The sequence below is a fragment of the Nylanderia fulva genome, unplaced genomic scaffold (genome assembly GCF_048542155.1).
Source record: "Nylanderia fulva isolate GAGA-0341 unplaced genomic scaffold, ASM4854215v1 Scaffold37, whole genome shotgun sequence".
NCBI classification, from domain to species: domain Eukaryota; kingdom Metazoa; phylum Arthropoda; class Insecta; order Hymenoptera; family Formicidae; genus Nylanderia; species Nylanderia fulva.
This window is the reverse complement of record NW_028190444.1, coordinates 723951-740946: the sequence shown is the minus strand read 5'-3', so window position 1 is coordinate 740946 and position 16996 is coordinate 723951. Positions and strand designations below refer to the sequence as shown.

The window sequence follows — 16996 nt, the reverse complement described above, 5'->3', positions numbered from 1 at the left end:
TGTAAATTATAAAAGATGCAGATATATACAATATAATACCTATTTTTATTATCTCTTACATAAAGATAGGATGACGTCAAAAACATCTAAATGATCATCTATATAATTTTATTTAGATAACAGCAAACACTATATGATTACATTGATTATATAATATTAAGACAAGCATATATTTTTCTTTTTTTTTTTTTTCTATATACCTATATGTAAAAGGGAAGATAAAGAGAAAGAGAGACGTGGCCGAACACGTGATTTATCATCGCGTATGACGTGTTAAAATATAGTGTTTTAACCCGGTGTATATCGGCCAATCCGTTTAAAGCGATCTCTCGACCCGTTAACGCGATTCACAGGCGAGTTTCTACGGTTTCGGGAGCCATCGTCGGCTTTATGCGACTCCACCTTTTTACGGGCTCGTCACAAGCCACCACGGAATACCGAGGAATTACGTTCGTTAACCCCGATTGATCCCGACGGCGTTTTTGTCATTGCGCTTGCTTTATTGGCGAGACTTCTCGCGGACGCCCGTATATATGCATGTATATATGCACTCGCTTGCGAGAGCAGAATGCATCGTTTATCGATCATGAATTCGGTTTAGCATCCGCCGTATTGACGCTTTCGAACAACTGTCACTTGTAAAAGAAATGACGCCAGGTGTACGATCAGAAAAATCGAACTGCTCGAGTAAAAGCCTGGCATATGTTTCACAACAAAAAAAAATATTATTTTACGGAGAGAATTTTTTCTTAGAGTTCACCCCAAATATAATTGTGGGACAATTTAGTGTTGGATGAATTTTAGAAGAGCTTTTCTGATTAATATTTACCATAAAAATATTAATATGTACATAGTAAATTTTATTATATCATATTTTGTATTTCATTGCGGTAGATATTTTTTATTATGGTGAATATTAATCGGAGAATTTTCTTTTACAATTTATCCTGAAAATTATGGTAATCGTGGGACTGTTGGATTAATTTTTATAAGAGCTTCTCTGATTAATATTTACCATAAAAATATTAATATGTACATAGTAAATTTTATTATATCATATTTTATACCTTATTGCGGTAGATATTTTTTATTATGGTGAATATTAATCAGAAAATTTTCTTTTAAAATGTATCCTAAAAATCATGGTAATTGTGGGATAATCTGGTATTGGAAAAATTTTGTAAAAGTTTTTCTGATTAATATTTATGTCATAAAAAAAATACTAATATGTACATAATAAACTTTTCTATATCATATTTTATATCTTATTGTGGTAGATATTTTTTATTAATCAGAGAAACTGTTATAAAATTCTTCCAATACCAATATTGTTCCACGATTACCATGATTTTCAGGATAAATTTTGAGAGAAAATTCTCTCTGTGTAAGAAATAATCGCGACATTATATGTATATCATATATTAATTAATTTAAATTAGATTTATGAAAAATATTAATTATTAATTTTTCTGAAATATATATTATATATAAAATTATGAACTTTGTGACAAAATAATTCTTATAAATAATAAAAAATTATTGAATTATATTCCTCATAAATCTAATTTTAATTAATAAATATATTATGCATAACACTTAACTCCGCGATTATTACTTAATAATATTTCTTTTTGCTTGTTTTTCTTGATCCGACTCGTTTAAATAAAATTGCTAAATGAAAATATTCTTTTGTAAATGAATCGAAATCCTTAGAGAAGAAGCTATTTGTTTTCGATTAATTCGATTTGAGTGCTACAATAACAATTGTACGAAAGCCAATTTTGAATCGGTTCGAAAGCGTCTATAAATAGAATTAATAAATATCATTTATTAATACTCTGTACGCATAACGCTTGTAAATGCCGCAATGTTTGGAGCGAAAATGAGTTCTTAATTCAATTAACCTCGATAGGATGGCAATGGTGCCGGCATTGACAATATCAGCAAACACAATAATATCACCCAAGCTGGCATTTGCGATGATTATTCCGATAAGAAATAGAATTATGATGCTTGTTTCGTCGATAACAAACATCGTACATCGAGAAACTTGCTGCTAAATATTAATACGATATCTACTTTTTTTTCTCTCTCTCTTATCGCGACGAACTTTACGCTCTTATTTTTTCTCATTGTCGGTATGATAAGCCACTTTACAAATATCATTCAAAGTCTTGATTCTATCGTGCGTTTCTCTCTTCAAGATCGGAAATACCCTGAGCGCATCGGGCGCGATAAAGTTAAATCTTGAACAAACTTTCTTGTCTTCTTTAATGCGATTTGAAACAGCTTAAATGTTATGTACATAACACATTTGGCCGTCAAATTAAAACCTAAATACCTTCTTCTCTGTTACATAAGATCGCGCAAATTAATTACAAAATTTGTCTAACGATAAATCGAAGATACATACACAGAGAGAATTTTCTCTTAGAATTTATCTTGTTTTATAAGAAATTAATATTTACCACAACAAAATATAAAATATGTTCGATTAATTTTACTATGTATTATTAATATATTTTATTGTGATAAAAATGTTAATCAGATAAACTCGTATAAAATTCTTTCAATATAGATATTGTTTCACAATTACCACGATTTTCAAGGTAAATTCTAAGAGAAAATTATCTTTGTATATATATATATATATATATATATATATATATATAGACAGTATATAATTTCACATTAATAATATGTGAAATAAAATTAAAAAAAAGAAAAAATTATAATACACAGAAATAATTTTCTCTTAGAATTTATCCTGTTTTATATAAGTTTTTTTTATTAATATCTACCACAAAACAAGATATAAAATATGTTCGATTAATTTTACTATGTACATATTAATATATTTTATTGTGATAAAAATGTTAATCAGATAAACTCGTATAAAATTCTTTCAATATCATATAGATATTGTTCCACGATTACCGTGATTTTCAAGGTAAATTCTAAGAGAAAATTCTCTTCGTATACACATGTTTGATTAATTTTACTATGTACATATTAATACATTTTATTGTGATAAAAATGTTAATCAGATAAACTCATATAAAATTCTTCCAATATCTACACTGTAAAAAAATATGTAATAATATCACATAAAAATGTGTAAAATTACATAAATAATAAGTGTAAAATTATACGAAAAATGATGAAAATGTATAGCTTTTCATTATTTATCGTGTACTTTTACATTCATTAATTTATGTATTTTTACATTTTTTTACAGTGCACTATAGATATTGTTCCACGATTATCATGATTTTCAGGTTAAATTCCAAGAGAAAATTCTCTTCGTATCATATATAGACAATATATAATTTAACATTAATAATGAAATAAAATAAAAAAAAAGAAAAGAAATTATAATACGCTTTTGCCGCTTTTATTCTAATTATAGCCGAGCGTATTTCCCGATGAGCTCGTTAATTTGATGTATTAGCCGAGCGATTAAGAACGATTCGACTCCGACGCTCCATTACACGTTCGCACCGCATGGCAAGAGGCATTAGTATTTATTAACCCAAAGTCACCCTGTAATTGACGTAATTGCCAGCCCGAGGTATTCCGCGAAGACCGTGGAAATGATTCTCGCTCCGTATCGGGTGTTCAAAAAGTGTCGCACATGCTTCGTGCCATTAGATAGAGAATGGAAATCTAAGAAAAAATGTATAACATCATTTTTCAATGCAACGAATAGTTTCGCCGCAATTATGTAATTATTCTAATCGGTCGATTTTGAGACATGAAATGTCAAGTATATCTTGTGAAATATTCAATTTTCTGTAATATTACCTTAACACTTTTATGTACAGAATTATGAAACAAATCAAGTGATGTAGAGAAAATTTTTTTTTACACCAATTGATTGGTCTCATTATTCTGTGCAGAAAAGTATTAAGGTAATATTGTACCGAAAATTAGATATTTTACATTTTATCACTCAAAATTTACTGATTACAAAATAATTAATTGCGGCGAAACTATTCGTTGCATTGAAAAATGGTATTGGACATTTTTTTGTTAGATTTCCATTCTCTATCGAATGACACCAAGCATATGCGACACTTTTTTAACACCCTGTATAATCGTCGTGCCGATTGATTGCGCGACATTTTATTAATAAATAATGTGAGAAATTCCCATATTTTGCTATCGGAATATATATTATATGCCGTGTCTAAAACAATCGGCTCGAATATCGCAAAATTATGCGTTATCACGCGACTCCGATTCAATTTATTACGATGTATTTAATATTTATGATGATATACATAAGTCACTTAATTATTAATTATTAATGCGCGCGCGTCGATTATGATTTAAAACACATATGTTTCGTAATAATGATTTAATTTGCTGTTACGTAATTAAAAATGTAGAAATCGCGTGCTCTATTATTTTGCGAGCCTGTGCGGAACTTTTATATGCTTTTCCCAGATTTTCCCAAATTCTGTCGCGCGGTATTGATCGATTAAAGGGTACAAAAGGATGAGGAATCTACCTTTTTTTTTTACATATAGTAAAATTTGCAGCTCACGTTGAAAATGTACGCGAAGGTAGTACGGTCCGATAATTTAATTGTGTGAGAATAAAAGAATTATTTACGCACCAACACACACACATCGGCGTTTTCGCCTTATCCGCATTGATTTCGTATCAATCCCGCGAGCTGTGAATTTTATTATTATGTAATATTGTAATATATTACGTTTTACACGCGATACACGTCGTTTGTTTTTCGCGACAGATATTAACGCGTTAATTATTCCGTTATTATTGTAATCATATATTATTCTTTTTTTTTTTTTTCTTTCAAACTTTTTCTCGTTCCTTTTTTTATTTTATTTTCTTTTTTTTTTTATTTTAATATAGTATCAATTTTATTTTCCGACAAAACCGAGAGAGGTGACCTGATTTTGCGGAGATTTTTCGTTCAGCCGGAAACGGCGGACTCGGAATTGTGCCATACCGGATATGTTGTCTTTCGTGATTAAGATACCGTGTTTTTCGTTCTCTCCGGACAAAGAGAGGTCCCGTCTCTAATGAGAGATAGAGGGAGGAGATATTTATCGAATATGGAGTCGGAACATTTCTTTGGGGAACGGAAATACGAGGAATACAGGTACGTATATAAGCGCTACGACCTACGTTTCGTCTGAATAATTTCCGGTATCTCGTTGACCCATCTCGGAAATTATGGATGAGATGAATCTCGCATGCGCACACACCTATACGCGGCGTCTGGACCGCAAAAAAAATGGAATTTCATCGGACAAAATCTCGCGTTCTGACGAACAAATATATTTTCCTCCAAAATTTTAACGATATATCTCGCATCTCTTCTCAAGACGTCCTGAGGATTATCCTGAAAATGTCCAGGACGTTTGTACACTGAACAAAAAATTTAGTATTTATCTCAATACTGCCAAATAAAGAATTTAGTTGAAACTACACAGAGAGAATTTTCTCTTAGAATTTACTCTGTAAATCATGGTATAAATGTAAGACAAGATGATATTGAAAGAATTTTATGAGTTTCTCTAATTAATATTTATCACAATAAAAATATTAATATCTATCACATTAAGATGGAAAATATGTTTGATTAATTTTACTATGTATACATATTAATATTTTTATTGTGATAAATATTAATCATGATTTTCAGGGTAAATTCTAAGAGAAATTCTCTCCGTGTAATAATATTGATTTGATATGAAAAATATTTATTTGAAATAAGAGAATCCTTTTCAAAACAAATAAATATTTATTTGTTTTAAATAAATGATTCATTTGACAGTATTGAACTAAATATGTATTAATTTAGTTATTTTTTTCAGTGTACATAAAAAAAAAATTTGTTAACTCTTGACTAAATCTTTAACTAAATATTATTTTGTTAATTGAACATATAAAAATATTTAAATTAAATGTAACATTAAATCTAGCAAAACGTATATTTGACTTAAATACTAATATATGTTCAATTAACAAGATAGTAATTTAGTTGAAAGGTTGTTTTAAGATATTATATGTTATGAAAATTTAATTTTATTCCATATATGATTATTTTTGTTATGCAAAACAAGCAGTTATATATGCTACGCAATCTAAAATTGTTGCATCTTCAAATTTTTTTAATTTTGACAACTATCTCGAGCATATTTATTTTTTAAAAAAACTACTGATATAATAATAGTTCTTCCATAATACATTATCGAAGAATTATTGTTGCATAGTATTTTTTTCATATATATTCTTATACTTTTCTGTCAACTTTTTTCCGATATAAAAATCAATATAAATGAACATCCTTTTTATTTTCTATATAAAAGTCTTTAGAATATCTCACATAATATCCTGAAGACCTATTATATTGTGTTCTTTGGATTTCGAGAGGTCTCCTTTCTTTTTCATAATAAAATGATGGAAATCAGGTGGAGATTTGATTCGCGGAGGTGCGATGATTCGCCAAAATCCTCAGGTGAATCAAGCGCATTTCGTAATTACGCCTCATCGAGCTTTCGCTTATCCGAGGTGGATAAAAAATCCAAGGTTCAACCGAGGCGATTTGTCGTCGCCAAGAATGGTGATAACAGCGTGATACCCCGCATGTGAATACAGATAAGTTGTGGGTAGCTGTTAGCTTCGTCGACGCGGCGCCTCCGCGAGATGAGAAATGCGAGGTCGGAGCCAGACGTTGCTCCTTGCCTTCATCTTTCTGCTCCTTTTCCGAGAGAGAAAGAGAGAGAAATATGTTGAGATCGAACGCGCTCCTCTGCCTCGCAGTGTCTCAACCTTTTGTGCATAAACACTTTGTTTTTTATTACATGCAACGAGCTTAATTTCATCTTTCAGATAACGTCGGAGGAAAACAGGGCTCTCTTCTTTGGCAAAATTTCATTTAATTTTATATATTTTGCACTTTTATTAATTAATTATTATATCCTCCCCTTTTTTTTTTTTTTTATTAAATTAGCCGTTTTTTAATTTTATACATGTATTATTTGATCTCATTGCTATATATGGAATTTTCTCTTAGAATTTACTCTGAAAATTATGGGATAATAATCGCGGGAATGTGATATTAAATAATAAATATATGTACATAATAAAATTAATTGAACATATATTATGGCAGATATTAATATTTATATTGTCCCATGATTATTGTGATTTTCAGGGAAATATGGAAAATCAGGCATTGCCAGGGAGTTTTATAAATCTGGAATTGTCAGGGAAAAGTCAGGAAATTTTATTATTTATCTGGATTTTTTCACATTATTCTACATTTGTCTCCATAATTTAAAATTTTTTATTAAATAAATATAAACTTTTCCTTGCATCCTCCCAGCACGCTAAAACATTTAACTGATTTATTATATAGATATATGCAAATTATACATTTGGAAAAAATAATACTAAAAAGTCAGGGAAAAAATGTCTGGTCTTGCAAAATCTGAAAAGGTCAGGGAATTTTTTTCATTGAGTCTGCTGGACATCCTGATACACGTACTATTTTATCATCATTGCTATATATATGAAGAGAATTTTCTCTTAGGATTTACCCTGAAAATTATGAAACAATAATCACGGGAATGTGGTATTAAAAAATATATGTACATACATAATAAAATTAATCGAACATATTATGTCAGATATTGATATTTATATCGTCTCATGATTCCTGTGATTTTCAGGGTAAATTCCAAGAGAAAATTCCCTGTGTGTTAATTTTCATTAGAATAAGGACATTATAAGAAACAAAAACTGACACAACGTTTCACAAAGTTTCTTATTTATTTAACAAAAATAAGACTAAAAAGTCAGAGAAAAAATTAATTTCTGGTCTTGCAAAATCTGAAAAGGTCAGGGAATTTTTTTCATTGAGTCTGCTGGACATCCTGATACACGTATTATTTTATCATCATTGCTATATATATGAAGAGAATTTTCTCTTAGGATTTACCCTGAAAATTATGAAACAATAATCACGGGAATGTGGTATTAAAAAATATATGTACATACATAATAAAATTAATCGAACATATTATGTCAGATATTGATATTTATATCGTCCCATGATTCCTGTGATTTTCAGGGTAAATTCCAAGAGAAAATTTCCTGTGTATTAATTTTAATTAGAATAAGGACATTATAAGAAACAAAAATTGACACGTGTCACAAAAGTTTCTTATTTATTTAACAAAATATTTGCTCGCTCGCCCCACATTTTTCCACGTAAAAAAAAAATGGGATATCCCTAATTTCATATTCGGATCCCGATAAACGATGGAGGAGTCGTTTCGCGGAAGGACCTTGAGAAAAACGCTGCTGCACCTTGCTGTATCTGGCTCGAGAAGATCCGCTCTCGCGCGCGCGCGCGCGCGCGCGCTTTCGTTATTACGTGTTTGCGTCAAAACTTAAAGTCCTTCGATATATACGTGCTGCTGCGGGCGAAGGACGCGCGGGCGCGCGTAGAGATGTGGGTCACTCTACATACGTATGCGCATAGTTCCAGTCGCGGTCCTCGGTATCCGAATGCCCCAATGACCTGGTTATCCGCTTTCGGCGTGACCTCGCCTCGTGACGCGAGTTAGTCGGAGCTCTCGCGCGCGTTCGCGCTCTCGCAAAATCAAGGTAAAACCATCGCACGAGCACACATTCGCGATTAGCCCAATTCCGCTCTTTCTCTCTACCCTTCTATCCCACCCTCGTTCTTCTGTCTTCCCTTTTCATTACGTCCCATAATGTCCATAAAGCTTCCGCAACGTAACGGTATCGTATCGCTTTACCGACGTTTTACCGATCTTCAAACCCGTTAACACATCATCAGCGAAAATTGCACGGTGATTTTGTCAGATGAGTCGTCGAATTTATTTTTCATGAATTTTTTTTAGAGAATCCTAAACGTCCTCGAGAAGTCTGTTGGTTTTTTTTTTTCCTGTTTTATCGACAAAATTGGAGGTTAGATAAACTGTGAAATTATGAATTCTAAGCATTCATAATTTTGTCATCAAGATATATGAGATTATACAGATTAATAAATCTTTTTTTCTGTACAAATTAAAGTATTAATGTTAACAAAGGGCGAAACGCTTTAATTTTAGGTAAAAAACAATCCGTATAGCCAATAAATAGATTTATAGTTTATCTGACCTCACATTTTGTCGATAAAACAGGAAAAACAACAGACTTCTCAAAGATGTTTAGGATTCCCTTGACCGAATCGTTCAATTATAAACGATCAGAGGCTCGAGGATCTTTTTTAGGAAGAGTTTATTTAATCCTGCATTGTGTAACATTGCATATACAGGGTGTCCCAGAACTGGCGGAAAAGTTTTTAATGGCAGATTCCTGGTATCATTTGGAGATGACTTTTCCTTAGTGAAAATGTTGAGAAAGGCCATCATTTTAGCATGTTCCCAATTTTTGTTATTATGTATCTTTACAACACTAAGCCTTATATTTAAATTCTATTAAAGCAAACTCTACCTAAAATCAACTGAAGAATGTAGTTCTGTTAATGTTTTATTTCCACAAGGCTCAGTTTCCAAAAAAGCCTTTATTAATTTTCAACTGCTGATGATTCGAAAATTATTGGTGCCCCGACATATTCGCTGAGGAAAAATCGTCTCCGAATGATACCAGGAATCTGCCATTAAAAACTTTTTCGCTAGTTCTGGGGGATACCCTGTGTATTTAAAAAAATTGCTATATAGAGTTGTTTGAATTTCGTGGCTAGTGTTAATATAATTCACAATTTCAATGGCGAAGAAAAAGAAATCGGGGCCTACGATTCTGTTTTAAATCGCGTTAGCTCTTTAATCCACTTATCCGTTTCATTAGAAAGGCAGTGAGACGTTCATTATACTTTCCAAGTCCACGTGCAACTTGGCCACTGATAGAGCTCCGCCTATTATCCGCCGGGTTAATTTAAGGCGATTCCACGTTTAAGATTATAAGTTAGTGAAACTCATCGTGCGAAGTTGCGTGTCGGAGTCAGGTCTTGGAACGATTATCGGCTAACCGAAAATCGCTCCGAGATTTATCCCGATTTTTTTTTCACAATAAATAAACACACTTCCTTAGCTCGTCCCTTCAACCTTTTCACAAAGTTCCTCTTAGAATCTTCCCTGAAAATTGTGATAATTGTGGGCCAATATATGGTATTCGAAGAGGTTCTCTCTGATTAAAATTTACCATAGAAAAATATTAATATCACAATAAGATATAAAATATGTTCGATTAATTTGACTGTGTACATATGTTAATATTTTTTATTTTGTGATAAATATTAATCAGAGAAACTCTTATAAAATTCTTTCAGAAAAAATTCTCTCTGTGTAGACTAAAGTTCGTCTAATATCGAGAAAAAAAAATGCTGCAGCTCGCAATCAATAATATCAAAAAATAATGTACATACATATATATTACTAAAAATATAATATCAGTAGAATATAATATTCTGCTACAAATAGTCACATAATTTAAATAGTAATTAACTGCGCTCGATTCTTCATATGATGGATAACCAAGATCATTGATAGTTCATTAATATTAATCTAATTTATAAAACATATCACTGGTTAAAACGGAAATATATCAGTCTCTTTATATTAATTAAGTATATTATCGCTACATTTATATTAAATGTTAATGTGTGTCACAGAGTTGCATGTGATACGAATTACTCGTCCTCGATCTTTTAATTAATTAAAAGTACCAGTATATATCATATATTCAAGCACAACACCTACACATTAGAATGTTATTTGCACAAAGTGTAGTAGGACAACTCGTGTGGTTTTCCTTTCTTTTTTTTCTTTTTTTTTGTTTATAAACGAGTATGTTGCTCGTTGCGCTTTTTTCGCGCGGTGAAAGCAGCGAAAGTTCGATCAGGCCGCGCGTGACGAATAAAACGAAATATTCGACATAGGCAGAGTGATGACATCGTTAGATCCATGTCGCTAGATATTCAGGTGATGGTACCTGCACGGATGAGCTAGAAACTGTGTCCGTTATACAGAGAGTGACCTATTAAAAAATATATTCAACTATACGACGGCTTCACTTTCATGACATTTCGAAATCGATCTAGAAATGCGAGATTTTTATTACGCGTCATTAATTATTCATTAACTTTCATAGCTTGATTTTTTTTTTTTTTTTTGCAAAAATATAGCGAGTTGATAATGAAGGGTAAATCACACGAGTTAGGGTAAAACACTAAGGGTGTCTAGCGGTCAGGGAATTTGATAAATCTGGAATTGTCAGAGAAAAGTCAGGAAATTGTACTATTTATCTGGATTTTTTTACATTATTCTACATTTGTTTCAATAATTGGAAATTTTTATTAAATAAATATAAACTTTTCCTTGACTCCCAGCACGCTAATTTTTTGTGTTGTTAAAAATCGGTTTGTCTACAGCGTGTTCGTTCATTTATATTTTCATCGTCGTGTTATTTTATTTCAATGTCTTATATATTTCAAAATATATTATAACATTGCTCAAGAATTATAATATTGTTCAAGAGCTTTATTTTAATTCCTTCGTTATTAAAAATTAATACATTAATTTTATTAAAAATGTTTTATTTAAAAGTTTTGTTGTGATATTAGATACCATTAAATATATTAAAATATATATATTATAATTTGTTATAATATATTAAAAATATATTATAAATGTATTAAAAACAAATATCGTTGATTTAAATTTTGGTATTAACTTCCGAACCTTTTCATTGTTGACAAAAATATCTCAAGGATTTCATGATTTAACATTTAATTGATTTATCATATAAATACATGCAAATTATATATTTGGAAACAATAATGCTCAAAAGTCAGGGAATTTTTTTCATTAAGTCTGCTGGACACCCTGTTAAATAAATATAATTTTTTCTTTGACTCCCAGCACGCTAATTTTCTGTGTTATCGATTCGTTCATTTATATTTTCATCGTCGTGTTATTTTATTTCAATGTGTTTGATAGAGACAAAACTAAAAAATTTGATATAATATAAATGAAAACGATGATTATTTATTTTGACAAAAATATCTCAAGGATTTCATGACTTATCATTTAATCGATTTATCGTATAGATATATGCAAATTATATATTAGGAAAAAATAATCCTAAAAATTCAGGGAAAAAATGAACTTCTGGTCTCGGAAAATCTGAAAAAGTCAGGAAATTTTTTCATCGAGTCTGCTGGACACTCTGAACACTGTATGCGTAAATCAAAAGGAAAAGCTTTCGAAGGATCGGACAGGGAGACAGATCCGAGCACGTGACTCGAATAATTGGCTAGCACCGCACGAATAAATCGCTTTAAAGTTCAAAGGAGCGACATATGTCGGCGAAAAGCCACCCTCGCGACTTTCGTGAATTCGCACCCCCGAAGTTGAAGGATTTCGAGCTTGTTACACGCAGCAACCGATCGCTTCCCCTAAGTGCGCGCAGTGAGCCCAAAATTTTAAATCATGCACAGAGCAAGAATAAACCACCCTTTCTCTCTCCCCTTCGAATATATACTAATGAACGAATTGTCGGAACGGTCGGTCGGTCGCGCCCTTTCGACCGATCGATCGATAGAAAGCGTGGTTTCGCGTGCGAATAAACTTGCGGCAATTTGCACTTGAATGGAGCTCGGAGCTAGTCGCCGTTGCTCCAGAAAACCGATATCTCGTTATCGACATATTATAAGATGACGGGGCCAGATTAAGTTTGGAAGCGTGCGTTATAAAGGATGTTCCTCGCTCTCGATTTGCGGTGCGATTGTTGCGCAGTTTTTTTTTTTTTTTTTTTTTTTTCGTCTTTATTTCTATTTTATTGTTTGCGTATCGATATGTCGTTCATTTGGAAAACGTTGTATTATTTTAAACGCAATGATATAAAATGCGCAATTTTTTTCGTCTTTATTTCTATTTTATTGTTTGCGTATGGATATGTCATTTATTTGGAAAACGTTATATATTATTTTAAACGATGCATAAATTATTTAGCAAAAAAACGACGCGAAAGATAATATTTTTCTCGCATTTTTTGTGTATCTCTCGTAAACGCTCTCGATTTGCGGCGCGATTATTGTTGCGCAATTTTATTTTCGTCTTTATTTCTATTTAATTGTTGCGTGTCGATTTGTTGGGAAAACGTTATATATTATTTTACACGATGCATAATTTATTTGACAAAAAAAAAAACGACGCGAAAGAAAATATTTTTCTCACACTTTTGGTGTATTTCTCGTAAACCATCTCATAAGTCACACGTGTAGAATTTTATAACACCGTTGGCCTTGGCATATAGAACTGTTTCAACAAAGAATAATCTTTCTGGAAGTGTAGACTTTATGGCTCTTTTATGCCCGGTTGTTCTGTATCTACAGACGCGAGAATAATTTTTGAAAAATATAATTTCGCGAATGAGAGAGAAATTATATTTATTAAAACAATACATAATAAATCACAGAAAATCCTTTTACTCGATTAATTATAAATAATTAGGAAAAAATTGGGAGCTTCATATAATATTGTTGTCGCTGATGTACTTAATGTAAAAAAAATCTAAAAAAATTATACTCGATAAATGATTATTCATTTCTCGAATTTCGATTGCAATTTTTTACACGATCATTTTTGTTACAAAACGCAATGAAAACGCGTATGATTCTTCACAAAACCTGCGATTCATTTTCACTCGGTGTTTGAAAAAGCCAAAATGTTTTATGAATTAGTTCCCAATATTATAAAATTTATTAACCTTTTTCACATGATTCGATTGCATATTGTTTGCTTATGATTTTTAAATAACTTTTTTCTGGAAATGTACAAATGAAATGTCTACTTGTTTTGAAATGTGCAAACGAAAAATCAATTATAATTGAAGGGGCTTCTCCCAACATTTTTTTGATTAAATTTTTTCTCATTATACCTTAATTATATCGTGCTCATTCGCATTATTCCCTCGTCATCCACTTCATAAAACGATTTTATACAAATTGGGGGAACTAATGTGAAGTTGGCTCTCCTCAAAAATTTTTTTGAATAATTTTTTTACTAGGGATGTACAAACAAAAATAAAAAAGTGCAATTATATGTATAAGTCATATAAAAAAAAATTAATTGTAATATATTAGGGAGGCTAATCTCACTTAATATCTCAAAAAAAAGGGGAAAAAATTGTTGGTCAAAATTGGGGAAAACATAGAGATATCCCGCGTAGTTTCCTCGTTATTCCTCAATTATACCGCATTATTCCCGCGTCATACACTTTACAAAACGTGCCCTTCTCTCTCTTCCTTTCGCCCTCGCGACGCGAAAATTCCCGCAATGCCAAGGGGAAGTCTCTCGCGTGCGGTGCGATAATGCGAGCCGCTTGGGAACGATGATTTAACGCTTTAACAGCAGATTGTCGCGACCACGAAGACCGCAAAGGGTCACGAGCGGTCGGTCGGGGCCCTCTGGGGTCCAGCTTCGTCCTAGTCGTCGCCGCCGCCAAGCTGCTAATTATTTATGTCGCCCGATCTTCGCACCCCACGTTAATTGAATTCGCGTTCGTCCGCGTAAAGAGGTGGGGGTCGATTGTCGCCGGTAATTTCGCCGATGCCGCGACTGCATCGCTTGTGCACCGTCGATGAACCGCTCGTTTTCGACCTCCCTAGTCGTAATGTCCACCGTAATGGCCATTAAATTTGCTGTAATTTGCAATATATTTGCAAGCTAGAATAATGCTTATTATAATGGCGAAATGGAGGACGCGTCATATGTTTATACATATATAATACATTATATAAATTTGGATTTTGTGTTCAGATGTATGACAAAATTCTTTATATATATTTTAAAAATATATAAAAATATATATTATAATAAATATATATTAAAAGTAATCTGTCTAACATGAAAGTTTATCAATAATATAATATATATGTAATAATAAAATAATAAAAATTGTATATCATAAATGATATGCATATTTTTGAATGTCTTTTTTAATTTTAATTACCATGTAATTTAGAAATATTTTGAATATGTTTCGATGAAATGAATTCCTTGAAAAAATTTACATGGTCAGGCCATTAAATTTACTGTAATTTGCAATATATTTTCAAGCTAGGATAATGCTTATTATAATGGCGAAATGGAGGACGCGTCATATGTTTATACATATATAATACATTATATAAATTTGGGTTTTGTGTTCAGATGTATGACAAAATTCTTTATATATATATATTTTAAAAATATATAAAAATATATATTAAAAGTAATCTGTCTAACATGAAAGTTTATCAATAACATATATATATGTAATAATAAAATAAAAAATTATTTTAATATGTTTCGATCAAATTAATTCCTTTCTGGGATTAAAATTCTTCAATTTGTAAGGATGAAAAGAAAAAAAAAAGACAAAAATCCTTTCTATCTGATAAGCTTCTAACGATGAATTTTTTATGCATTACAGATAAATTTACGCCTCATCCTCGTCAGTGGCAAGACAAAAGAGTTCCTATTCAGTCCGAGCGATTCTGCGGGCGATATAGCGCACCATGTGTTTGAAAATTGGCCGGATGGTGAGTTAGTCATTATCATTTCGAAACTTTGCCCGCGCCAATCCATTCTATTAACGTTGATATAATTGCTATAGAGAGCAACAGCATCTCCCGTGTGATCTACTCGCAATTATTACCATTAATTACCGATATGCCGTCATGTTAATAGAGTTGCAAAATCATTTGTGAAACACGTTGAATATTCATGTTCATTAAAGTCTCTCGTTCTCTCTCTCTAAACTCAGGAATTTTTGAAATCAGAGAAACTAGATGAACAGAGAAATAATCTCGAATGAAAAATAATTCATTTTCAAACAAATTGACCGTATTAAATATTATAATGAAAATATTTTTATATTAAGAGTACATTGAAATAAGTGTGCATTTTTAACAAATATTTTAAATGTCAAAATTCTAAAAATTAGAATATTTTTTTCATGTTTATTAAAGTCTCTCTCTCTAAACTCAAGAATTTTTGAAATCAGGGAAATTAGATAAATAGAGAAATAATCTCAAAAGAAAATTAATTAATTTTCAAAAAATGGAGCGTATTAAAAATTATAATAATTTAAATGAAAGCAATTTTATATTAAGAGTACATTCAAAGAAATGTGAATTTTTAACAAATATTTTAAACGTCAAAATCCTAAAAATTAGAATATTTTTTTCATGTTCATTAAAGTCTCTCTCTCTAAACTCAAGAATTTTTGAAATCAGGGAAATTAGATAAATATCTCAAAAGAAAATTAATTAATTTTCAAAAAATGGAGCGTATTAAAAATTATAATAAAAATATTAGTGTGTAATAATTTAAATGAAAGCAATTTTATATTAAGAGTGCATTCAAAGAAATGTGAATTTTTAACAAATATTTTAAACGTCAAAATCCTAAAAATTAGAATTATATAAATAGAGAAATAATCTCAAAAGAAAATTAATTAATTTAAAAAAAAATGGAGCTTATTATTAAAAATTATAATAAAAGTATTAGTGTGCAATAATTTAAATGAAAGCAATTTTATATTAAGAGTGCATTCAAATAAATGTGAATTTTTAACAAATATTTTAAACGTCAAAATCCTAAAAATTAAAATATTTCTCTCTCTCTCTCTCTCTCTAAATTCAAGAATTTTTGAAATCAGGGAAATTAGATAAATAGGGAAATAATTTGAAACAAAAATTAATTAGTTTAAAAAAATGGAACATATTAAGAATTATAATAAAAATATTCGCATAACAATAATCTAAACGAAATCTGTTAAAAATCCTAAAAATTAGAGTATTATTTTTCATTATTATAATATAATAAATTGCAGCATAAAAATGATGACATTTATACATTGTGGAATGATAAAGTTCTGAGCGCAGACACAGAGTGAGGAGAAAACTTGACTCGATTTCCGGAACGTTTACTCCCTT

The 16996-nt window shown here is 30.8% G+C and overlaps 1 protein-coding gene across 1 annotated transcript in view; it reads left to right on the top strand.

The window, feature by feature from the left end:
- Nucleotides 1-16996, top strand: part of UBL3 (ubiquitin like 3) — a 68797-nt gene that overhangs the window by 39487 nt on the left and 12314 nt on the right. Inside the window, exon 2 of the mRNA XM_029319092.2 lies at nucleotides 15490-15598. Coding sequence (XP_029174925.1) covers nucleotides 15490-15598 — 109 coding nt within the window. The remainder of the gene's footprint in view (nucleotides 1-15489; nucleotides 15599-16996) is intronic.